Source organism: Lagenorhynchus albirostris, chromosome 9, assembly GCF_949774975.1.
Source record: "Lagenorhynchus albirostris chromosome 9, mLagAlb1.1, whole genome shotgun sequence".
NCBI lineage: Eukaryota > Metazoa > Chordata > Mammalia > Artiodactyla > Delphinidae > Lagenorhynchus > Lagenorhynchus albirostris.
The window spans coordinates 79,870,025-79,896,498 of NC_083103.1; the positions used below are offsets into that span (position 1 = coordinate 79,870,025).

Sequence of the window (26,474 nt, forward strand, 5' to 3'; positions counted from 1 at the left end):
TAGGGAGGTAAAAAGGGAGTTGCTCATTAATGAAGAAAAATCTGAGCACTTTTCCAAGTGCAAACAGAAAACACAATGCCTATAACCTCATTCCCAGTATTTTCTTCTACTGTCCAAAGTGCTCCAGGACAGGATAGGGGCTACAAGTGGTGGGACATCCGAGTTCCGTGAAGCAGTGCTCCTCTCTCCTGACTTACTGCCACCTCCAACAACAGATTGAATTCTGTTACCCATGAATGACCATATAGCACTTTTCTGCACTTCTTTCATAACCCTTATTCCATCCTAACTGATAACACTGTCAAATATTGTTTTTCCTTCCAAAACTGGACTAGGTCCCCTGAATCCCCCACAGTACCAAGCATACAGCAAGTTCTCCATAATCATTTGTTGAATCAGCTGCTTCAAATCCTTCTTGGTAATTATAGTATATGAGTATACATAGATGAATCAAATAATATATGTATTACTTTGTTCTACTTTGATTACATTTTCATTCAAATATAACAAGTATGTCTAGAAATGAACTCTATTGGCAGTCGCTTCACCTATAAAATCAGGGCAGGAATGGGAGGGCCAATTATCACTTATTATGTATTTGAGGATAATGGGATATATTGTTGTGATATTGTGATGAGCAAAATACATTTCTCATGTACATTTGCTCTTTGTCCACAGTTCCTGGCTCACAGCTCCTAAACCTATTTCCTAAGTGTTGACAGTGATAAAGGTAAGTCTTCTGTTATGTTAAAAAGGTGACTTATGGACCACACCTAAGGATGGGGCCTGGTCACCAGGAGACCACCCTCTGACCCCCAGGGAGGGAAAGGGGCTGGAGGTGGAATCAATTGCTAATGGCCAAAGGTTCAATCAATCATGACTATGTAATGAAGCCTCTATAAAAACTCAAAAGGACAGGGTTCAAAGACCTTCTGGGCTGGTGAACACATGGAGAGGTAGGGAGAGTGGTACATTGGAACAGGGCAAGGAAGCTCTGTGCCCCTTCCCAAGTACCTTGCCTTATGCATCTCCTCCGTTTGGCTGTTCCTGAGTTATATGCTTTTATAATAAACCAGTGATCCAGTAAGTAAAATGTTTCTGAGTTCTGTGAGCTGCTCAAACAAATTAATCAAACCCCAGGAACCTGTGATTTACAGCCAGTCTGTAATAAGCACAGGTGAACAGTCTGCATTTTGTTGGGGAGGAGTGGGGGAGGACAGTTTTGTGGGACTGAGCCCTTAACCTGTGGAATCTGACGCTATCTCTAGGTAGATAGTATCAGAACTGAGTTGAATTCTTGGATACCCTGCTGGTGCCCGAGAATTGTTTGCTGGTGTGGGGAACCCTCCACCCCATGTTGGAAATTGGGTCTCAATATACCCAAAAGAACTGTGTATAGAGATTTTTATTTTCCTTTAAAAATATGGTTGGTTACTGAGACCACCAGTCTAAACAATAAGGTGAGGCAGTAGTCATTCAAACTGGAATGTGTTGAGAAGCAGAGTTTATAGAAATTAAAGTAGAGGTTATAGAATTATTAGAACAGGGAAAAGGCGGCTGATACTGTATAGTAAGTGCGCTGAAAACAAAGTCAAGGCACTCCACAGCCCAGGGGAGGATGGGGAGACGCAAGTGCTACAGTTTCCACCGGTACCCTTATCATAAGCTGTGACAAAGCGATAGAGAGGCATGGACATATATACACTACCAAATGTAAGGTAGATAGCTAGTTGGAAGCAGCCGCATAGCACAGGGAGATCAGCTCGGTGCTTTGTGACCACCTGGAGGGGTGGGATAGGGAGGGTGGGAGGGAGGGAGACGCAAGAGGGAAGAGATATGGGAACATATGTATATGTATAACTGATTCACTTTGTTATAAAGCAGAAACTAACACACCATTGTAAAGCAATTATATTCTAATAAAGAAGTAAAAAAAAAAGATACAAGGAAATAAAATTTTAAATAAAAATTACTCAAAACGCCCCCCCCCAAAAAAAAATAGAACTCAGGCCTACCAGACCTACTGAATCACAATCTGCACTTTTACAATCTCCCCAGTGTACTTGTGTACCCATGAATAGTTGAAAGGTACATTTCTACCTCGACATGTCTTTTCTGTCTGAGAAATACACACATTTTATCCAATTTGATATAAATAAAACACTCAAAAATGCAAAAAAAAAGTGTCATTCTCATTGTTAACAGCTAAGCAAACAGTCACTGTTAGGTGTATTTCCTCTGTCTTAGCAAACTATTTTTAAATAGCAAAATTGAAGAAATTTTCTCTTAACTGAAGGTCAGAACAATAGTGCCTTCAAAATACAATCTAGTGTACTGAGAGAAGAGAATGGGCCATGTGTGGGGATGGTGTGAATGAGGTAAGAAAGCTTCTTGGCTTTCTTTTTCCATGAGCGGATCACAACATGAACACTGTCTTTGAAAGTGGCCACTGTACCCGCCTCTTCTAAAGCTTCCACACAGAAAATGGACTAATGGAAGATATGAACCAGCTTGCTGTTTGATGTGAAGGTAGTGTGCAATTAAGAAAACTAATTAATTAAGAGGTCTCTTTTCATGGGACTTAAATATATTTACATTGATGTAAAAGTGTGAATTCAGCCTATCCAGCTTTTTAATGAAATTAAGAAGCACACTCAGTAGTTTGTTACAATATCTGGAAACTATGTGGTGTGTTTACATTTTACAAAGGGCTTTTCCATATCTCATCTCATTTAATCCTGCTATGTGCTTGGTACATAGCACGTGTTTTAGAAATGTTCACGATGACTTCTGGAAGCTTACAGAACATTAATTCACTCAGGAACATTTACTGAGTAACTGCCACCATACTAAGTGATGGGAGTAAGCAACAGACACCATATAATTAAGGCTTGTCATGGTAAAACTGAGTAGCAGACGCGAAGCTGAGGATGGTGTCCTTAAAGAATAGTGTAAATTCTGGGGCTCTGCTTATAAATTAAGAATTCTTATCAAAGGAAATAGTTTTTATCAGGGCAGCGTATTAGAATCAGTTGAGGAGCTTTTAAAAATAGTTTTGCAGGCCCTTGATTCATTAAGTCTGGGGTAAATTCTGGGCACCTATGGTTTAAAAAAAAAAAAAGCTTTAGATAGTTCTACTGCAAACACTTGATTAAGAATCATTTTCTTGGAACTGTGATGCTTCGTGCTGTCTGAATTATACTCTATGGTTTAAGCCTGAAATGCTTTTGGTCAATTTTCTTCCTTTTACCTTTAGGATTTATCTTTACATGCAAATAACTTGGAATGAGTAAGACTTTAAAGCTGTCATCAGTCAGCTTTTTTGTTCCCTCTGCTTGGATTGAATGATTCCCTACCTTTTCCTTGGGTCAGCTACTGCTTCCTCTGTGACTCATTTCCTGACCATCTTCTCTTTCCCTCAGACACAATTACTTTCTCTCTTATCCCCTCCCACAACCTCTCAGTTTGTGTTTCTGTTATCCGCTGATCACAGCAGGTCTGCTTAACTTTACTGTCTTGAGGGCAGGTTTCCCATCTTATTTGTATCCCCAGGAATTGGAAATTGACATAGGGATGGAGATCCACAAAAATACATGTAGAATGAATGAGAGGCTGAATTAATTAGAGAATTAATTTACAGCTTGGTCTTCATGAAAGATCTGCTGGCCATTTTGATTTGTGAGGAAAACAACATTTCGGCAGAGGTGGGGTGAGATGGAGTGGATTAGGGTTTTAGAAGATTCCAAAAGGAAACTGGAGACACAAAAACTTAGATCTGCTTTGCCATTCTGTCCACAACGGGACTTAGAAACATCATTTTATTTTCATATTGATAAATAGCATATGTTTTTGTTATCCAAGGGAAGTTCTTACAAAAGGCACAGAAGAAAACAGATTATTGATAGTCGTGTATTCTAACTAATTGTACCATTAAATCAAAATGAGGTAGTGGTCTGAAATTTTAATTTAGAGCTCTGTCTTTATAACTGATTTTTCTTTAGGACTGATTTCTTGGTTAAGATTTTGTATTCATATTTCTATTCTTTAATGATTAAAAAAACCCTTCCCTATCTAGGTTATCCTCCATGCCTAAAAGAAATGTTTCTATTTCAAATTCATATTTCCTTGTTATCTGTTATAGAGATATTTATTGCAGAGATTAAAATACTGGGGGGGGGGGTAGTGTCTTTTTCTCCTTGTAAAGATAGCTGGTTTTAGCACTTCAGAAAAAAAAAAAATGCCAGAAGATGACATTGAGTATTCATAGCTTGAACAACTATATACTTCAGAGACCTGGCTTGCCTTTGAGTCAAAGGGGCTATTTGCAAAGTATTTTGTAGATGAGGAATGAATGTCTTTCTATAGGAGTGACATCAAGGAACTTTTAAAATACAAATATACTGGTAAAATTAGAATCTTCATATTAAATGTATAGTTCAAATGTATAGTTCAACTATATTTTCATGAATAGTTCAAAAGGGATGAAGAGAGTATACATCTAATGTAGCATAGCAGAATAGAGGTATTAAGAGGTTTTGCCTTTCTCTTCTCCCAAATCTGCCTAAATCTGTGGGTTTAGCTGGGAATCAGAATCATACTGCATAACTGTTCCTAGGCCTGACCTTACTCCAAGTCCCTAGATCTCCCCAGTGTTCATCTGGTTCCAACATGCTAAAGACCCACTGTTGTGTCCCCCCAAAATTGGTATGTTGCAACTTAATCCTCAATGTGATAGTTTTAGGAAGTGGGCCCTTGGGAGGTGATTAGGTCATGAAGGTGGAGATCTCATGAATGGGATTAGTGTTCTCATAAAAGAGGCCCCAGAGAGTTCCCTGGCCCCTTTTGCAATGTGAGGTTATCACAAAAAGAGGGCTGTCTCTGAACCAGAAAGCAGGCCCTCACCAGACAATGGGTCTGCTGGTGCCATGAACTTAGACTTCCCAGCCTCCAAAACTGTGAAAAATAAATTTCGGTTGTTTATAAGCCACCCAGACTACAGTATTCCGTTATGGCAGCCCAGATGAACTAAGACACAAAATCTCTTAAAGGACCTTGGATATACCTAAGTTGATTCTAATTCTCCAAAGACATTTAGATGGTAACAGTAATAATAATAGTTCCATCTGTTGTGTATAGTATATTTATCAAACCCATATATTTTAAAGGTGATCCTCAAGCAAATTTATGATGCAGGTAGATCCTTCCCATTTTACAAATGGAGAAAGACCAGCTTGGTCAGTTTAACTGATATGTCCTAAGTCTCATAGACAATACAGTGATTTGAATTTGAGTGTTTCTGACTCATATACCCTTTATCCTGTACAGAAAACCTCAAAACAAACAAATAGCTCTGGAGTATCTTAAAAACCTGGACAGCTCCTGGGGCCTCAGCAAAGACCCTTGGAGTGACAGACATCAGGACCTCAAACACCTTTGTACAATTAATAAGAAGACTTGAGTCTTTCAAGGCTGCCAACATTCTTCATGAGGAAGGGCAGCTCAGCAGCTGCATTAATAGAGGATCTGAACCATGTTTGCTATGATGTCACTATTACACAGTCTGATGTAAGAACTGCTGAGGTCAGGCTGTTACTGACACAATTATATGCTCCTTGAGATTAAAATGTAGTGGAGGCAGAGTTTGCAAACAGGATGCCTGGTTCCATTCCACAGTTTTCCTGACATTTGACCCTGACAGTGGCCCCCACTCCTCCACTCTCACCCCCACCCCTTCCAATGCCCAGAGACCAAAGCAACTGAGGGCCACTGGTATGTTGATATGACTGTAACATTAGAGTGAGAGGGAGAAAGTCTTGCTGATCCTAAGTCTAGAAAAACATAGTCAACGGTCTCTTTATACCTCACTGGGGATTGCTTTTATATATTGCTTTTACTCCAAACTGTCAGATGCATTACAGATACTCAATGAATACTTACTTGTTGGTTCAGCTCAGTTACTGTTAAGACCTACTTAGTACACAATGCCCTGTGATAGACCTTAGGAATAAGGCACTCCCAACCCTCATGGAGCTTTCACTCTAATGGAGACAGTGAGACCTATAAATAGGTCTCCATGGGTTAAAAAATGGCTGGAAAGAATGGTCCAAAATATTCATAGTGGTTGTACTTGAATGATGGGAGCTATGGGTGGTTTTATTTTTTACTTTTCTATGTATTTTCAAAAATGTCTGGTATATGTATACATTACTTTTTCTTTGAAAAAAAAAATGTCGATAATAGCAATGTGGGTGCCTGACAAAGGGAAAGAGCATCTGTGCTTGAGGAGCTAAGAACAAGTGGTATATTTGACATGAGTATGTCTTTGACAGAGGGAGGAGGGCTTGGATTCTTGAGGAAATATACATCTAAAAGTTAACTGTCAGAGATAAGAGGGGGAAAATCATGAAGTAGTTGGGCCATCAGGGCATAATGCTGTTGGCCTGGACTGAACAATCTGTGGAGGGAGATGGGAGAACTGAAGCTAGGATATTAGTGGGATCAGAACATGGAAGGCTCTCAGTACCCGAGTGAGGCATCTACACATTACTCCACAGGAAACTGAAAATCATTCACAAGTTTTCAGCTGGAAAATGATTTGATTACAGCTCTACTTCAGCTGGCAACCATGTGCAGGAGAGACCAAATGTAGGGAGACAGGAGATAGGAGATCAATCAGGAAGTGGTTAGCAAGGCCCAGCCAAGAAGCAACCTGATTATTTATTCATGTATCTCTCTTTTTTCATGCCTTTTCAATCTCTCTTTTTAATTTTTTTTTCCTGTCTGGCTCTTATTTTCAATTTTGAAATAAGGGAAGAGTCATTTTGACTATGTAGCTCAATTTTCTCACAGGTGAAAGAAGCAATGTTGAATGGGGTTCAGCCTTAATTTGTCACGCTCCCACTGATAAAGGGAACATTAGAGACAGTTATTTTCAAGGCTAGATGAGTCCTGTCTGTATGATTGATTTCTCATTCCTTCATTCACCTGGGAGAGAAGACTAGAGTTTTCCCAAAGTTCCAGGGATCTTCAATTTCTCAGTCAGAATGGCTGATCTTTATGTAGATGGAGTGGGTCACCTAGCTCTCCTTAGGACCAGAGGTGGGTAGTATTGACTCCCCAAGGACTGTAACCAAAGATGACTGACTGAAAAGAGCATAAAAATCACTGTGGTCTTGGATTCTTCAGGGGCACAAAGATCTTTCTTTGCTCTTCTGGAGGAGAAACACTTTTTTTCCATATTCCTGCTTCAGCCCTCAGATATGGAGATATCAACAGACATTTTTTTTCCCTTCATGAATTTCTTCACTTTATCAGTTCTTCCATCTTCTCTCCATTCCTCATCCCCATCCCCTTTCGCCATGTCTCTCTTGGGTTGCCTGCTTCTGACACCAACCATTGGGAAGGGTCTCAGCTCTTCCCCACTCCCTGGGTCCATCTGCTAAGCACAGCTGAGATTGGAGTTGGCCATCCTGTCCTCAACAGCTCTCCCGCCTGTTTGTGACTATTTGTGACCTTCTATGCAGTGCAAGGGGCATGTAAGTGTATCCCCTAGACCCCTTGAAAAGAATCCTTTGTTCTGAATTTGCATCACAGTACTGGGACAACCATACTTTGGCTTTGGGTCACAGCCAAATTCTCTACTCTAGTTTTACAAGAAAGTCCTGAGATTTGGCATTTCATGGACCAACATTAATAAAGTTGCTACTTTGATCATCTTTTGGCTTCTTGTATCTCTTTCCTACTGGCAAGAATAAAGAAAGGATAGTAAGTGGTTAGCACCCTCAACCTGCAACACTTTGGATTAATTCATCAGAATATTCCAAAATGCCTTGCTTTTCTGACTTTGTGCCTTTGTTTAGGCAACACTCCCTTCTCGGGGTGCTATTCCTTCCATGACCCAGTCCAGTGAATGGTAGTGGAATATGCCACCCCAAAATATGCCACTTTCGCATAAGAATTATTTTGAGCTGAAGGCAATTGAAAAGAAGCAGGCTCAGGAAAAGTTCTCTGTCCTCCCGCTACATGCCTAGAAGCACATAAATTTGCAAAGGTTGTCCCCCATCCCCTCACCAGAGACAACTCTGAACCCTTATCAGTCTAGAGAGGCACCAGAGGAATCCACATAACAAACTTTACTCACTAGTCCTTCGCTTCCATTTATTCTCCCATATATTTACCTTCCCACAATTGGCTGCCCTAGAAACTTAAAAGTCCTTTTCCTTTGTCTTGTCACTTGTCTAAAAATGTGTTGTCCTTTGGTTAAAATGTTATATAAGCCCAAGTTCCAACCACCACTCTGAGTTACTCATCACTGAGTGCTCCCGTGTGTATGATATGCATGTGTTAATGATCTGTGTGCTTTTCTCTCCTTAACCTGTTTTTTGCCAGTCTAAGCTGCAGAGTTCGAGACAGAACCTAGGAGGGTAGAGGAAAAAAATACTTTTTTATCTTTCCTTACACAAGCAAGCCCCATCTTTGTGAGGAACACAGCATCCCTTATGTGTTCCTCCTCCTTGTGTGCTCAGAATATTCCATGCACATTTCATCACTGTAATTCACAGTGCTTTATAATTGTGTGCCTTTCTCCGTCACAGGAATATCATTTTCTTTTTATTATCCAAAGTAAGTTCTCAGAAGTATCTGTTGAATTTATAAGTGAACATTAAGCAGAGATATTTTTTACTGAGGTTCACTTCTCCATAGCTTTTTAAGAAAGAAATACTGCTCTGTTTTAGGCATATCTTTAATACGCAAGCCACTTTCTAATATAGTCGAATAGCTTTTTCCTTCTTCATCTTTCTCACTTTCTTCATCTACCAAAATATTAGTACATCAAAAAGCACAGTTATAGAGAGCAAGTGGTATGTGTATAAAGAGGCCCAGTTATTTAATATCACTGCGTCTTCCTGGTTTTCAAGGATAAAAGTTTACTTGTGGCAAGTCCATATAATGTAATACTAGATAAACAGGATACTGGACTGTCCAAGTGCCATTAAACAGCATCCCTCTCAAAGTTGGAAATGTGTTTACTCAGCACCTGGGGAGTCATCTGCTCATGTGATTAGCACATGGGTTTTATGAGGAAAATTAACTACAGTAGTAAAGTACTAATTCAAACATTGCTTACATTGGAAAGGATTAGCCAACATGGAAGAAAACATTCCCAAAGTCAGAGAACATGCAGGGGCAATATGTGTGGGGTTCTTAACTGCATCTAAGGGACATCACAGATGAGATTCAGTGGGTTTCCCTGGTATTTCATGCAAAAATTAGATATATTTATTTTTCTTTGGAGAGGGTCCCCATCTTTCGTATCTCATTGGATAACACATGTGTGAGCTCTGTGACCACAGACAAACTCACAACCTGTGTTCACTGTTTCACTGGTAAAGTTACCCAACCTGAGTCTGCTGCCTCACTTATAAAATAAGAGGGTTGACCTAGGCACTGGACCTCTAAGATTCTATATTTTTCTTACAACCAGTCTTCAGGCAAAATACATGGTTTAATAGCAGCAGATTGATTATTTACAATATGCTGTGTGCTGAATTAAACACTTCACATACATTGCCCCATATATTTAATCCTCACAATAACCCAAAGGGTTAGATGCTATTATTTATGACTATTATTATTTTATAATATATTTATCATCATCATCATCATCATCAGGACTGTGCCTACCAAATTGCAAGTTCTATGAGGGCAGGAACCTTGTCTCGTTTTGTTCACTACTCTATATCCAGTATTTATCAAAGTGCATGAAACATAATAGGTGTCCAGTAAAAAGTCTGTTGAATAATGCATTAAAACGAATACATAACTAGCAAAAATGCCCTGAATTCCACAGGGGAACATATTATCATGGGATTTCATTCCATCTCACTTTCTTGTCGCCTCCTGCTCCCTTAATCCTATTTTTACCTACCTCCTCATCTCCGCTACCCACCCCCACCTGCGAGAGCCCACTTCCCCTTTATTCTCCTCAACCCTATCATTTGCTTCTGGACCTAGCCATATTCTTTTTTTTTCCGGTACGCGGGCCTCTCACTGCTGTGGTCTCTCCCCTTGCGGAGCACAGGCTCCGGACGCGCAGGCTCAGCGGCCACGGCTCACGGGCCCAGCCGCTCCGCCGCATGTGGGATCTTCCCAGGCCGGGGCACGAACCCGTGTCCCCTGCATCGGCAGGCAGACTCTCAACCACTGCGCCACCAGGAAAGCACCCTAGCCATATTCTTTGTCAAATTATTCTTTGCTCTAGGACTATATTACATTTTGCTCTTTACTCTCTCAAGAACTCTATCAAAGTTCTCATTATGTATTCAGGTTTTAGGAAGGTAATCTGATTAAAATAACTGATTCACTTAACCTTCCCAGTGAGACTCCTAGTTCATCAAAATGATCTCTGTAATTGGTGAAATTTTAGAACATTTGTAAAGTTTTAAATAAGAACACTTATCTAGCCTTGCCTATAAAATGCTGCAATAATGAGACTCTGGCCTTAAGAATGAATGCTTCAACCAATATCCATTGAAGCTCCTGGGCTTGCCAACTTGGCAGTCTACTGCTATGACATTTACTTAGGGCTTTTGGAGTATGCATATGCTATCCTCCTGTCTGACCTGGACCATGCCCCTTGTTTTCTTTCTGCCCCACACTTTGTTTGTTATCTTGTTGACACTCTCTTAGTATCTGCCCCTAGCTCACCCTCTGGTTTTAGCTACCTTACCTGGTCTAAGTACTGAAAGATTTGAGAAACATCCAAAATAGATGGGCTGAGATGAGGATAAGAAAACTTCTTTCTCATGCTTAGCTGAGAGAGCAATGAGCTACTCTTCTACTTCCCTCTCTTATGTTTGCCTCCTTCCAGTAGCCTGAATCCCAAGACACCAAAAGAGTCATTACTGTCAAAGATGTCTTCTCTTTTCTGTTTCAGGGCTTAGCATTTGCTGTTCTTTTCCTTAAAGCACTTCTCCCATAGCTTCCCATGGTGTTTCCCGCTCCTTTTTTGGGTATCAATTCAAATTTTACACCTACAGATATTCCTTGACTCTCTGATTGGAGTGGATCCCTTTCCAGTCACTCTCCGTCACACTGTTCTCTTTTATCTTCTTTCTAGCTTTTATTGAACTTCAAAAAAATTATCTTTGTATGTATGTACTTACTTCCCTATTTACTTAAATGTTTATTGTTTGCTTCCTTCTGCTACCATATGAGATCATGAGGACAGAGATCTGCCTTTCCTCCTCATAGCTGTATCTCCAGGACCCTAGACTGAGCTTGGTCTAGCACACAGTAGGCATTTAATAAATAATACCACAGCTCTCATATCACCAAACCTCCAGAAGGATATACCAAAATGTAGAAGTTGAGGTAAACAGAATCTGCTTTGTGATTACCACCCTCACCTTGACTACCCTTGGCTCTATATACAGTCCTGGCTGACATGGTCAGAATACCCATGGATATTCAAAACCTTCAACAATTTTTATCTGACTATGCAAATAAAGATGGAATTTCCACATTTTGTAGAGAAAGTGAATGAAGTCCTTTACTCTCTAGCTTTGTTTGAGAATTAGTTTAGGGGAATAATAATGAATTGTCCACCATTATTTTGTTTTTGTTTCACCAACTGGTTAAGTTTTAGGTGAGCAAAATTAGAATCTGTGAAAGTTGTTATAACTGAGAATCTTATTTATTAACTCACTGGTTTTATTCCTCCCTTCTCTTTGCATCCTTATCTTCTTTTCCATCCTCTTCCCTTTCTTCCTCTATTTAAAAAAATTATTTATAATGCAAAGCCATGATTCATGTGGAGTTTTAATCTCAATGGCAATCTTAACTGTGCCACTTGAAGTTAATTCAAACTGCAGAGATACACAGTTAAAAAATTGGTGATACAATTGCTTTTTTATTTTAGAGAGTGTTTAGAATGGGTATTAGTAAATTCAACTTATGAAATAAACTAGAGTTTGTTAGTAAAACAAAAAAGTTTGGGAATAGCTTTCAAATAATTTAATTTTTTATTTTAACACAATATTGTAAATCATTTATCAATATATTTCAATAAAAAATTTATAAGTAATTTTTGAATTTTTGAATTAAAAAATGTACTTTCCATTAAGCACACACACAAATAAAAGCCTTTTTAAATGTTTGTCACAATATACAATAAAATGCTTCTACCTTGGATGAAGGAGGTGAATTATGGTCAGACGTGTGTGTATATGTGTATGCACACACACACTGACAGCTGGGCTGTTTGTACAGGACTGCCAAGTTCATTTATCACCTGATTATATATTAATTATTATGCCAGTGATAATAATAACAGTAAGAGCAGCAGATATTTGAGTAATTTACTAAGTTCCAGGCAGGGTGGCTTACAAAACTATCTAATTTACTCCTACAACTAGTTAATTGTGTGTCAGGCAGTGTTATCATCATCTTACAGATGAGAAAACTGAGCCTGTAGCCAGTGAGCAGCAGAGCTGAAATTCATATTCCCATGCTTGCTGACTTCTTTGCACACCATCCATTGGGAGCCTTGTAACTGGACACCTTTCCAATAAACTACTTAATGGTCTTCCAAAAAGGATTCCTAACAATCCAATCCATCCATTCATTGCCCAATAAACTAGATTTGAGATGGGAGAGCTTAATTTATTTAGAAAAATACATCTTGATAACAATTTGATAACATTTCCATTCTGCTTCATTATGCCCTCTGATGGTATCTATCCTCCTCAGCTGAGTGAAATTAGGAAAGAAAGCTGAGTAGGAGAGTAAAAAATTGAAATATGAAATTGAATCATATTTTCTCAGGAAGAGTCAATTCAACAAACACACTCTCTAGCCATGTATAAGGCACTGTGTGGAATACACACAGGATGTTTGTCCTACCCTCAAATAGTTCATTACCATTTATCTAGAGGGAATATATATATATATATATATATATATATATATATATATATATATATGCACACACACACAATTTGTGATGGTAAAGGTAGGATCATTATCACCATTATTTATTGAGCACTTCCACTATATCCTAAGTGCTATGATAAGTATTTGCTATTAATTTAAAATCTCACACCAACTCCAATTATTATCCTCTTTTTATGGATGTAAAACCAAAAGGTAAGAGACCCATTCTATATCACACCATTAGTAACTGGGGAAATTTCCTTTGATCCAAAGTGTGCTTTACAGCAAAGCTCTGGTCCCCTATGGCTGTGCTGACTTGCCCTAGGAAAGACTGTGACAGATGCTGTAAAAAAAGGTAGACAATTGAATTCCAAGCACACCAAACAAAATTGTAATATAAGAATAATTGCTAACCAAAAATAAGTGATCAGGATGTTAACCATTAGTCAGTCTCCCACACTTTGCTGGAGTGAAAAATTGACTAAAAATGTACACTAGACTTGGTATTCCAAAAATGTCATAGGCATGAACCATGTAGATGTGATTCCAGTGTAATGGGCTCTTATGGTCCTGGGCACGTATACCTTACAGCCTCAGGGGAGGCCCTTGTACAACTGGAGAGTCACTAAGGTAGGAAGAAGAGAAATGTTTGATGGAAGGCTGAGAGATAGAAAGATAGAGATGAGAAGAGGGGTGGTCTTTACCTATCCAAATAGCTACTTGCCATTTTCTAAGAGCACTGTGATTGCTCGGAAACTATTGCTCAAATTTCCCCAGCACCTGCCATTCCTTAAAGGAGGGATTGCAAAACAGCTGCCTCCAAACTCTACAGGCTTTGTGGGCCTGTACAACATTTAAAAAATCATTATTTAAATACACTTAAAGAAGGCTTGCCGTTTTTTCCAATTTTATGAGATATAATTGACATATGGCACTGTATAAGGTGTACAGCATAATGATTTGACTTATATACATCAGGATTTGCCATTTTTAATCCTACTGTGTCTCTCTAATTTTATATCTGGCTCACTATGAATTTTAAGTCTGGGCTCTGTAGCATTTGAGTTCATAAACTCTGCTTTAAAGTTTCTCCAAGAAAAATTTAAACATGAATAAAATGACCTTTCCAAAACATTGGTCAAGGCATAAATGATCCCCGTTGAATAAGAATCAAATGCAAGAGTTTATCAAAAAGCAACGCAGATCTAGAGTTTATATACACCTGAAGGTTAAGCTCACTCTACCTCTTGGAATTCAGCCACCAAAGCACTTTGGCCCTAATTGATCATATTTAGTGCCAGAAGCCAATTAGGAGCCGAAAGAGAGCCTGGAGCTATTTGCAATGAATGCAGACCAAGAGGCTGTATAACAAAAAAGTTTTGACTACCATCATTTCTAAAAACACAATTGAATGTACTGGTGGAGGTGAATAAGTAAGTGAGTGGAGTCATGCTGAACAGTTTACATCCATACTACAAAGGCTGTCCAATATTCCACTTAACATTGGCTAGGAAATGAGTGATGAGCGTGCACTGTAACCCAAAGCACCTCAAACAAAAATATTCATTCTTCCCTAAATCCACACCTGCACTGCCTTTTTCTACAAAAAGGAGTTATTTTGCCTTAAAGATATGGCATTAGAGTTAAGATGTTTCTAACTGACTTATGGACCATTTAACTTAGTCATAACCAAAGCTTCACAAAAAGTATACACATGAGCACTAACAGGCCTTGATATGTTAAGGGGAAAAAAGATCCTTCATTAAGCCATTCTGACACATCACCATTCCAACATGCTGAGCCTGCTTTGTCCATGAACAATTGAGAACAGATGCATCACTGAACACATTAAAAGCAAAGAAATGTAGAAACCAAAGGTTCACACTTCCACTTTAATGCTGAGCAGCACTGCATGAGTGTGCAATAATGTATATCATGCTTGATGGATTATTTTCAAATTAAAACTGGAACCAGTATCACCACATGCTATTTTTTCATTTATAGTATTCTGATGTAGAATTCACTTTGTGTTTAACCACTCATCATAACGCAAAAAAAAAAAAAAAAAAGAGAGAGAAAAGAAACCACATTAGATTAAAAAAAACAAGATTTTTCCTACTCTAAATTTAATTCATAAGAGGAAAAAAAAAACCCAAATTGACTCCATTTGTAGTACTGTGTTCTGTTTCGGCATCCACACTTTGAAAAGGGATAGCAATAAACTGAATGAGAGTTAAAGATGTTGCCAGGAGAGCAAAAGGCAATATGCTATGAACAACTGAAGGATTCAGGGATATTTAATGTATCCTAAACGTAATGTATAGGCAAAATTATCCCAATATCCCCCTGAGCTTCATCTGTAACACCCGTACGTACTTCCGTCTTATTAACATTCTCAGTTGTTATGGCTTCTAATTGTCATTTCCACCAGACTATCAGCTCCAGGAGGTTCAAGAACACTGTCTTCTTGCTTGCCTTTGTATCTACTACACCTATCAGAATATTTGTCAATAAGAAGGAACTTTATATTGTTCTACTAATGAATGACTGAGTAAAGAAGACCCACGACCATGTGTGACCCAACAATTAGACTTAACTACAAGGTAGATTATGCTGCAATATGAGGTTGAAGATCTTCTAATAGTTAGAACCATATAAAGTTGGAAATGGCTGCTGAGGTGTTTAAGTAGAGGTGAGACCACAAATAAGCATGGGTGTAGTAAACAAAAATCAAACCTTGGGTCCTGAATTATACCTTCCAATTTTTAAGATACTTGCTAACCCTGAGGCTCTATGATGATAACATAGGCCCTTCCCAAATTTGAGTCATAATTTAAACTAAAATCATTGGGACTCTTCTGTGATTAGAGTTACGTAGACAATTTTTTAAACCAAGAGGTTCAATTCTCACTTACCTTCTATTTGGCTGTATATTTATTTTGCTCCAGTTGAATCAAAGGCAATATGGTATATGCTTTACCATAAACTATTCTACTTTTTCTATTCACTATGCTTTCTTTCAAAATACATGGGCCCAAGCATTGACTTAATAGAGCTAAAATGGCATTTCTCACTAAAGAAGACTTTAACATTTTGGCCACAAGGCAGGGACAAAGCATACCATAGACAATTAACACAGTTCATTCACTTTCACACCATTTAATTTAATCACAGAAAACGATCTCTATACTTCATGTAACCAGTGTCTGCTTTTAATCATAGGGTAGTTAAGCTACTTACCACAACAGAATAATAAATCTTGAATCCAGGTTTAGCCACAAAGTAGTCATCAGACTTGAATGTTATTTTAATCTGGTTTGTTCTTGATGTTATCCTTGGAGGAACTTCTTTGTGTCCACACCATCGTCCTCTAATAACGGTGCTGGTTTCAGATATATCTTCAACTTCCACAAAATCATACCTAGTACCAATTTGACATAAACTTTGATTAAAGAAGACTTTGAAATTCATACTTTCACTGAGAAATTGAAACTAACATATGTGATTTCTCGTGACCTATCATCTGAAATGAAAATTATAACCTACAGATATTTTAGAAGGAAAACTAGTTTTTGGATTAGGTTTCTCAAATTCAAACTTCAACAATCTATTCTGAGGAAACACCCTTACACACTTTTAGCCATAACTCTTCCTAAATCGTCAAAAATCAAAATGGGCTACTTTCTGAGCATCTGCCTCATAAGGTTTTCCTGGAAAAACTAACAAGTACAATCTATTGTCATATTTTAGGAGATGTAGCTCTAATTATATACCCAAATATTTACTATATCAAGTTTTTAAACAAATTCCCACTTTGAATTAATTTACCACATCCAGTGTTTCCTTAAGAAAGGAAATGATCTATACCTATAGAGCACATAAAATCAGCACTCTCATTGTAGAAAATAGTAAAATAAAAGACTATTTTCTCTTTTTTGAAATTGTCTTTTGGAAGGATATCATAAACTATGACATTTATCATAATGGAAACACATGACTTTGAGGAAGGATGTGCAGTAGACAATATTGGAAATATCTGGGCTATGTGCAAATGAGGGTAAGACCATGGGTTCACCACTGGCACCAGTCAGAGAAACACAGAATCCCAGGATTGAAGAAGACAGGAGAGGCATTTTAGATATTCCACAGAGTCGTTTGATCCTCAGAATCCCTCCACAGCGTCTCGCTTTTTCATCACATAATAGGAAAACTTCAGTGACAAAGCTGACATCTTCTAGGGATCATTTATTCTATTTTCAGACACCCAAGATCTTAAAACATTCTGCTTGAGAGCTGAACTCTCTGCCTTTCAGTTCTGGGCATCAGTATCTCACTCCTCCAATCTACCTCTCCTCAAATGACTTCAGATGCTAAAGTAACAATGCAAACAAGCACTCAGGGTGAGCATTCAAGGTGAACAGTGGGCAGAAGTCTCATATCCATTTTATATTTTCCTGTCACGACTGCCAAAAGGAATCAGCATGAGAACCAACACGTCTGAATATGAAGAAAATTCAATACAACTTTACTGGTCTTACCCACGCATCTCAGAGCTCTCATTGGATCAGGCAGGGTGATCTAAGGAGGCGGCGAGCATAATAAAATGGTTACTAAATTTCATTGACAGTGATTTGTGAGGCCTTTATGTCCTTTGCCTCAGTTTCCTAATGAGCAAAATAAGAAGGTTTATGTAATTTTACCAGCTGAATATCTCTTGGGTGCTATGTAAATTAACTACTTAATATACGGTGTTGAAAAGTGAAAAGCACTAAGAAAGAATCGCTATTAAAGCAATAAAATATTACAGTGTAAACATCAAGGAGGTTTGGAACAAATGGGAGGAAATCAATTGCATTTCATTTTATATACAATATATGTGAATCATATTTATTGCACAAAGCAAGAATATACTTGAAACTTTGTTAATAATGGAAGAGGTCACTTTTGTTTTTTAAAAAAACACGACATCAGCACAATTTTTACTCTGGGTCTGAAGTCAAAAGAGCACCATTTTGGTTCAGGGAGGGTCCTGAGGCAGGTCTCTGATTTGCCTCTTTCCCTGCTTCCTCTCCCCTTTACCTCTTACTTCTCTACCTCCCTCCATAAATTTTTAGGAGCAACTTGATTTGATGAAGGGTCTGGAAAAGAAACCATCCTAACTTCCTCTCCTAGTTTTAAGGTCAGGACACCAAAATGGCTCAATCACTACCAGATCAAAATCCTGCTCTGCAGTGGAGACCAGTGTCTCTTCAATGACATCACCTTTAATAATCTCTTTTTTTTAATATCTTTATTGGAGTATAATTGCTTTACAATGTTGTGTTAGTTTCCGCTGTACAACAAAGTGAATCAGCTATAAGTATACATATATCCCCATAATAGTAGCTTTTCATTTGTTTCCAAGGTCTTTTTTTTTTTTTTTTTTTTTTTTTGAGCACAGAAAATGAGTTCTCCCTTTCAAGGCTGAAAAGACACAAGGTCTCCTCTAGCTATTCTCTTTGTAAATATTAACTGGCTCTTCCTGCATGTATTCATCTCTGCTTTCTGGCATACATTACCCTCTATGGTCCTAGAAAATAACAGTCACTGCTGTTATTCTTGAAAAAACAGCAACATAATAAGAGCTGTCAGCATAATAGACATGCAATAAAGGACAGCCAAATTTGAAGTACCTGATTTTTATTATTCAAAGTAAAATAAACCTGCTGAAAGAATTTAGCAGTTTAGTAGTAGTTCATTGGCAATGCAGAACAAGTTCGTGCAGTAAAGTACAGAAAGGAAAAAGAAAATCCTCTGCATCTTACACATGCTAATTAAGTGAATAAGATGCTGTGAGCTGACAATTCAGAGAACAACAGCCAGGGCTTTCTCTGATAAACATGTTAAGAAGGGAGAAGATTATCAGGGGCAGCTTTCATCTTCTGCTGACCCAGAAACTACAGGAAGAAACAGACCTCTGAGGAGCACACTGATCCTGGGAGGTGGCCTTCTCTTCCTTGTTACACATATCTGAGGCCTTAAAATTACTATTTCAGGTAAGGACCTGACAGGGTCCTTGCCATCATCATCTCCCAGTGCTGGGTCAGTTCCTGGAGACCAGCAGGGGAATACACTCCTTAAGCCCTGGCAGGCTTGCACCAGAGCCCTGTGACATGGTGCAGGTGAGCCAGGATATTGGATGCATCTACCTGCTCACAAAGTGGGTTGTTCTAGGCCTGGCCAAGATAGGGGCCCCCAGATTCCCCCCTTCTCTTGAAGTCACACAGCCTGGCTCTGACAATTGCAGGAGTGAGTTTCTGTGAGTCATGCCAGGTTACCAGGCTTTCTGCAGAGGCAGTCTGAGCTCCAATTTATTTTGTCCATTAGGACTGACATAAAGGCTTTTTGAAAAAGAAGTCGAGTATCTTGGATAGGTCTGGAGGGCCCAAAAGAGAAGTCTGATGTGATGTTTTAAATCTGTCTTTTTTTTCTACTTTGAAATTTTACCCTAAAATGGATTTTATTTCCCACTTACCTACAGATATCATTTTCTGCTTCCTCTAATCCAAACTGATTGTCAAAGGCTAGCTGTATCCTTGTTTTCTCCTGGGAATGGAGCCGCCAGGTCAGAAGCAGGTTCCTGGGGTAGCTGTTTGGGAAGCGGGGACTCTGCACATGGCCGTGTCCTGTCACCTGGATGGTTTCATCTCTTCGGTACAAGTCTGTGAGGTGATTGCTCTCTGTTAGTAGTCACAACTTGTAGAAATTAGTATGTTGCTCCAATTACAGGAAAGCAAAAAAAGAACAGTTTAAAACACATCACATTTCAAAGCACTTCTTGATTTTGTTTAAAAACATAAGGCCAAATGGCAGCCTTGTGGTTAAACAAACAACATCCATATTTTTTCTGTTATCCCCTACCTCCCAAATTCTTCATAAATCTAGACTTGATGCCTAATATTTTGTACTTTGGGAGCTCTCTTAACATCATTTTTTTTTTTTTTTTTTTTTTTTTTTTTTTGCGATACGCAGCCTCTCACTGCTGTGGCCTCTCCCGTTGCGGAGCACAGGCTCCGGACGCGCAGGCTCAGCGGCCATGGCTCACGGGCCCAGCCGCTCCGCCGCATGTGGGATCTTCCCGGGCCGGGGCACGAACCCGCGTCCCCTGCATTGGTAGGCGGACTCTCAATCACTGCGCCACCAGGGAAGCCCTTAACATCATTTTTGACAAGCAAAATTAATGATTATCTCAGAACTCAGGCTCATTACAATTGGAATTAAAATTGAGCAAATAATTTCAAATAGTTCATCCTTCCTCTTTTCCATGTAATACAGCTGACCCTTGAGCAACACGGGTTTGAACTGTCTGGGTCCGTGGATTTTTTTCAATAAATACATATATGTACTGTAAATGTATTTTCTCTTCCTTATGATTTTCTTAACAACATTTTCTTTTTTCTAGTTCACTTTATTGTAGAATACAGTATATAATACATATGACATACAAAATATGTGTTAATCAACTGTTTATTTAACAGTAAGTCTTCTGGTCAACAGTAAACTATTAGTAGTTAAGTTTTGGGAAAGTCAAAAGTTATATGTGGATTTTTGACTGTGGGGTATTGGCACCCCTAAACCTCACTTTGTTCAAGGGTCAACTGTACAAATATTTTTTTTTTCATTGACAATGTAACAGTATATCTTCAATGATTAGCCCAGGAGATAATAAATATTGTTGAATGAATGAACAACTGGGTGAAAAACAAATTAAAAGAACCTAATGATGTTTAATGACCACTTATTTTATAATCAAATGACATTTTCCAGTTGTTTCTCCATCATAAAAATCATAATTTTTTGGCCCTCGTTTTTGGTGACTTAAAATAGCTCCAATTCTAATTCTATTTTCCGTATGCTGTATAATAAAGAACTTGTCTGATCTTTGTCCTGGGCTCCTAAAAGGGAACTTCTACACCCTTAAAATTTCCCAAGTGATGCAAGTGTCTTTGTTATTCATGGTAGGCCCCTGGGGCCATACCTGATTTTATGCTAATGAGGTGATTCTCTGTGGGCCCTTAAATAGTTTCAGGAATGGGGACTGGCTATAATAGAAAGACCAATCATGTGGCTTTGAGCTCTGATATCAGCCTGACTTCCCAACCTCCCTGGAGGTAAGAGGCCTTGGAGCCCTAGCCTGTTGCCACCAATTCAATCAATCATGTCGACAGAATGAAACCCTTATAAAAACCCTTGTCACTGAGTCTTGGGTAAGCTTCCTGGTCCGTGAAACACACTGATGTGCTAGGAGGGAGACATGTCCTCACTCTACAAGTGTCCTTATTTGGCTGGTCCTGATTTGTACCCTTTATAGTAAAACTGTAATTGTAACTATAGTGCTTTCTTGAGTTCTATAAGTTGTCCTAGCAAATTATCAAACTCGAGGGGCTTATAGGCAACCCTGAATTTATAGCCAGTTGGTAAAGAGTATGGGTAACCTGGGTACCTCACAATTTTCAGCAGGTGACTGAAGTACAGTCTTGTAGGGACTAGGCTGTTAAGCTATGAAATCTGACCTAACTCTAGGTAGTTTGCTTCAGAATTGCACCATACAGTGGACCCATTTTTCCTATCTCCCAATGTCCAGAGTTCTTTGCACTTGAGATTTTGGCTTTTTAGGCCCCTCTGTAATCAGAACTCCAGCCATGGTCTATTTACGTCCTCCTGCAGAGAGTTTACTCCGAAGCCTATAATTCAAGGAGGTTAGTCAGGGAGGCCTAAATTGCTGGTGGAAACCACTGAAAGGTTGGGTTGCGGAGGGTGGTTGTTAAAGCTTCCAAAATAAGAGGAGAGTGAACAAGGAATCAGAATGTGAAATGCAAAGGCTTCTCTCCCTTTTACAAATGTTCTGGTATGTATGAGAATTTCAACGTTTTTTTTTTTTTTTTTTTTTTTTTTGGCTAATTCAGTGTTTAATGTGTTGTGCTTGCCCAACTAGCCTTTGTGTGGGAGACAGTCTTAGGAAGAGCAAAGGTGGCTGGAGGAGCTGATGTCCCCACTCCCTGCATCTCGACTAGGAGATCAGAGCACTGGCTCTGCAGTCATGTCACGGTGCTCTGGTCCCAGAGCTAATGCTCTTAACTTCTGTGTAAGAGAAGTTATTTTTCCTTCTTAGTCTGAAATTTGCTAGAGGCAATTTGAGATTCTTTGCTATCTGTAATCCACTTTGACTTCTGAATCACATTGTTTATATATAATTTATAACTTCATGCCAAATTCAGGACTAGTCTTAGCAGAAGAGTTGTAATGAATTATAGATACAGAGAGCAAACTATCAGGTTAAACCTGAGATAGTTACCAAGTGTTATATACAAAGTCACATTCCTGAATGAAGGCATTTACTTTGGTGTTCCAATAGTAACTGACATTTATGGAGCAATAACTGTGTGCCAGGCATTCCAATAAGTTGTTTAAATTATTTCATTTAATCTTCACAACAACTCTATGCAATTAGTAATATCCCCACTTCACAAAGGAGGCTCAGAGAGTTTAAGAAACTTATGACCTCAGGGCACAAAACAGGTGGTGAAATCAGTATCTGACCCTAGACAGTCTATCTTCAGCACACACACTCTTAACCAGAACACTGTACTAGTTGTTCAACTATAAAAATATGAAGTATGTCATTTTTCATAGAGAGGGAATAATTTTGATTTATGTTTAAATGGCAAGAATATAAGTTCTTATTTTATATTTTAATACAGAAGGAGGTTCACATCCTCATAACTTTGAGTTATGCATTGGATGTTTTTTAAAAAGCGAATTAAAATGAAAGGAAAAAAGCCAAAATGTTTTGTCTATTCTGTCCCTAAACCTTTAAGCAAACTCAGCTTGCCCAACCAAGTATCCCGGGAGCTCATGGGGTCACTGCAGGCACTATTACTTACTCTGGGATTCATCTAGAACAACTGTTGTTCTCAAAGTGTGGTCCCCAGACCAGCTTCATCACCTGGGAGCTTGTTAGAAATGTAAATTATCAGGACCCATCCCAGACCTACTGAAGCAGAAATGCTGGAGGTGGAGCCCAGCACTACTGTTTTAATAAGCCCTCCAGGTGATTCTGATGCTCCCAAAGGTATGAGAACCACTGATCACCTCATACCTTCTACTCTTCTGCTTCTTATTCTTGATTTCCCTGGCTCCTTCACTGCCTTGCTTTGACTCCATACCTCACATCTGATTTTTCTTCTTACCTCCCTGACTGATGATCTATCTTGGATTCACTTTCCTGTCTTTGACCTTGAAACCTTCTCTGGGGCATCATTTTTGATACACAGTGACCTAGGGTAAGAGCTATGTCATATTGGGTGTCTTTGACCCCTTATCTAACTTCCCCCATTTCATGGATCATTCCTGGCCCTAATAGATGCGTTTGGTAATCATCGTCACAAATTATGTGCAAGGAGAAACGAAATCACAAATAATGGTAGTACTTTTATTTCTTCTTCTCAGATCGTAATATTATCTATGACAACATAAGATCCAAAGGCTAAATGCTGAGTTATTAGAAGTAAGGGTTAAAATATTTCATCAATGATTCCATAGGAACAAATAATGATATCTCTGCAGACTGTGCCACCTCACACAAATTCAGAGGAACAGTACAGAAATACTCATTTGTCCCACTGTCTCCATAAGACATCCAGGAGCCAGCAACATGAGATAGTCACAAACCCAATGTACCGCAGCTAAAAGCCAAAAGCAAAGAATGGTCATTGTGTCAGGAAATGCCTAACTTGCAAAGGGATTTATTATAACATTTCATTTGTAAAATGGCTGTTTCATGATTACACCATACCTCATAGGAACAATGTTTGCCCAGAATGTAGGTTGAGTGTTATATAAACCAAACAGTACCACTTCTGTTGCTAAACAACCACAATATGACCACTTAATTTTTGTGGGGTGCAATATAGTTTACAAGCATCCAATTTTGTAAGTCTATCGTAAATATAAGCTGACAAAAAGTAAATATCATTGCAGTAATTATCATTGCTTTCATTCTGCTTTTTTCTTGTAAATTTAATTTTTTTATATTACTTTAACAGGTAATGAAACCAACACACAGAAGTTAAAGTGATTTGCTGTAAGTCAAAAGAATGGAAGGGTGGTATATGGAAGAGTGGAGTCTTGAATTCAGCTCCATCATGTTCTAGTTCTGGTGACTTTCCCCACTACAACAAAGAACAGCATCAGACACACCATGTCATCTTTCTGGCTTCTATTTCCTAAGCTAATAGTTTAGGGGGCTGGGCTAACATGACACTTAAGATTTTTTTCAGGTCTAAATGACATGACAACTCAACAATTTTCTTTCAAGAAGACAGAACTACCAGTGGTTTGACTGTGACTAACAGACATGAGTGAGGCAATGATGAGACAAGGGAACCTGAAATCCAAAATCTTCAGCGGGCTAAACAGACACTTTTCCCATCTAACAATGGTAGTATATATAGTTGTATGCTGTCATTGCTGTCATCTAAAATAAGAGTACAAATGGATATTTCTTTTTTTAAAATTTTGTTTAAATTTATGTATTTTTTGGCTGCATTGGGTCTTCGTTGCTGCGTGCGGGCTTTCTCTAGTTGCAGCGAACAGGGGCTCTCTTCGTTGTGGTGCACGAGTTTCTCACTGCGGTGGCTTCTCTTGTTGCAGAGCACTGGCTCTAGGCACGCAGGCTTCAGTAGTTGTGGCATGCGGGCTCAGTAGTTATGGCTCATGGGCTCTAGAGCACAGGCTCAGTAGTTGCGGCACAAGGGCTTAATTGCTCCGTGGCATGTGGGATCTTCCCGGGCCAGGGCTCAAACCCGTGTCCCCTGCATTGGCAGGCAGATTCTTAACCACTGCGCCACCAGGGAAGTCCCACAAATGGATATTTCAACAAGTTGTTCAAACATATATATGAAAAACTTTCTTATCAACTAGAAAAGTGCCCCTGGCATGTAACTGGCCACTTAGCCTATCAATTTGTGAACACATTGTGGAGGAATGTAAATAAATCCTTTAGTGTAGACACAACGTATTCTATGTTTTGCTTTTTTTAAAATTTAAGTAGAGGCTTCTCTCTGAGACTGGTTAGGTATAAGGATTAAAAAAAAGATACTAAAAGATGCTTTATAATCTCTTTGAAAGTTTCATAGGAAAGTAAAAAAAAAATATATGCAGAATATTACATGTCTTGAGGGAAAGGACTATGTCTTGTTTACCAACGTAACCCCAGAGCCTCACCAGTCTGGGCATATGGAGACTTTCAAACTAGATCTGTTAAATACATACGTAAATGAATCGTTACTGCAAATAATGCATTATGCAGAGTTCTTAAACACTGAAAGGCATTTAAAAGGCAGCTTTATCAGAAATAAAGTTGAAAAATACCCAAATATTTTATTTCTAAGAAATTTAATTTTGATGTAGCTGGTGTGCCTGACGTTTGTGGGAACACATCTAGCATGAACATTAAAGGACTATTTTGGAAAGAGTTCCATTGAAATGATCCTGCTTGCCATCTGGCTCAGACATCAATTATAAAATAACTTCCTCTTTTTCTGCACTGTTTCCATCAAAACCTATACTACCAGGCTCACCAGAGTCAATCCACACCACCCTTTAAAAAGCTGTGACCAAGAAAGAAGAGAAGAACAATGCTGGCCTAAAGCAGGAGAGTTTGTTGCTATAGCTGGCATCTACTCTCAGATCTATCCAGCAATATATGAAATCAGGTGACTGACTAGATCCCCCAGGTTCTCATCCTATGCAACCATCTAATTTAGAATAGCAAGCTCAGCAAGACTAATCAAGATTCAGGCCTGTGACTGCCTAATGCACTATTATTATTATTACTAAACTACCTCTAATAATCTTTGCACTCTCCCTCAACTAATGACATCTTATACAAAAGTATCCTAGAACGCAAAATAGTACCTTCATTGACGAGACATCACGCAGTGGATTGTTGAAGAGGGAAAAAGAAACAAGGGAGAGATGGAGAACATAAAGGAGAGTAGGGCAGGAGTCCCTAATTTTAAAATGAATAAGTCAATTTGTAGAACAGACCCTAAAATATACAATTAGGTTTAAACTGAATTTAATTAGATAATTTTGCATAAATTATCTCCTAACTTAAAAAGCACAGGGCTGGAGTCTCACCCTGTGAACTGCTAAAGGTGAAAATTAGATTTTGTTAACAATGTTAAGTTTAAAAATCAGCATGAAAGCATTTTCAACATTTTTTTCCTCAGTGTTTCCTGAGGACTGAAGCTTGCAATCAATGAACTAAATTTCTCCTGGGACTGCCAGCGGGCCAGTTTTCATTAAGGAATTTTTGGTTAACACCTGGCCCATGGTCTGGCAAGAACCAATCTTCCAAAAGCCTATAACAGCTCTCTAAAAACAACCATTCCCTGTGCTCACTCTGCTTTTAAGCAACTCAAGAGCAAAGCTGATTAAACGTCAGACATTTATTTAGAATTCTCTAGCAGAGATTTTTCTAAGAACTCAGTAGTAAT

General features: G+C 38.7%; 1 protein-coding gene across 2 annotated transcripts in view; it reads right to left on the reverse strand.

Annotated features, from left to right (window-relative positions):
• Positions 1-26,474, reverse strand: part of PDGFD (platelet derived growth factor D) — a 235,907-nt gene that overhangs the window by 54,451 nt on the left and 154,982 nt on the right. Inside the window, exons 2-3 of one of the 2 annotated variants that reach the window (XM_060157930.1) lie at positions 19,448-19,634; positions 16,174-16,354 (exon numbers count right to left, since the gene is read on the reverse strand). In XM_060157930.1, the coding sequence (XP_060013913.1) occupies positions 16,174-16,354; positions 19,448-19,634 (368 nt within the window). Of the gene's footprint in view, positions 1-16,173; positions 16,355-19,447; positions 19,653-26,474 lie in introns of both variants that reach the window. The other variant, XM_060157928.1, reaches the window with a different exon arrangement.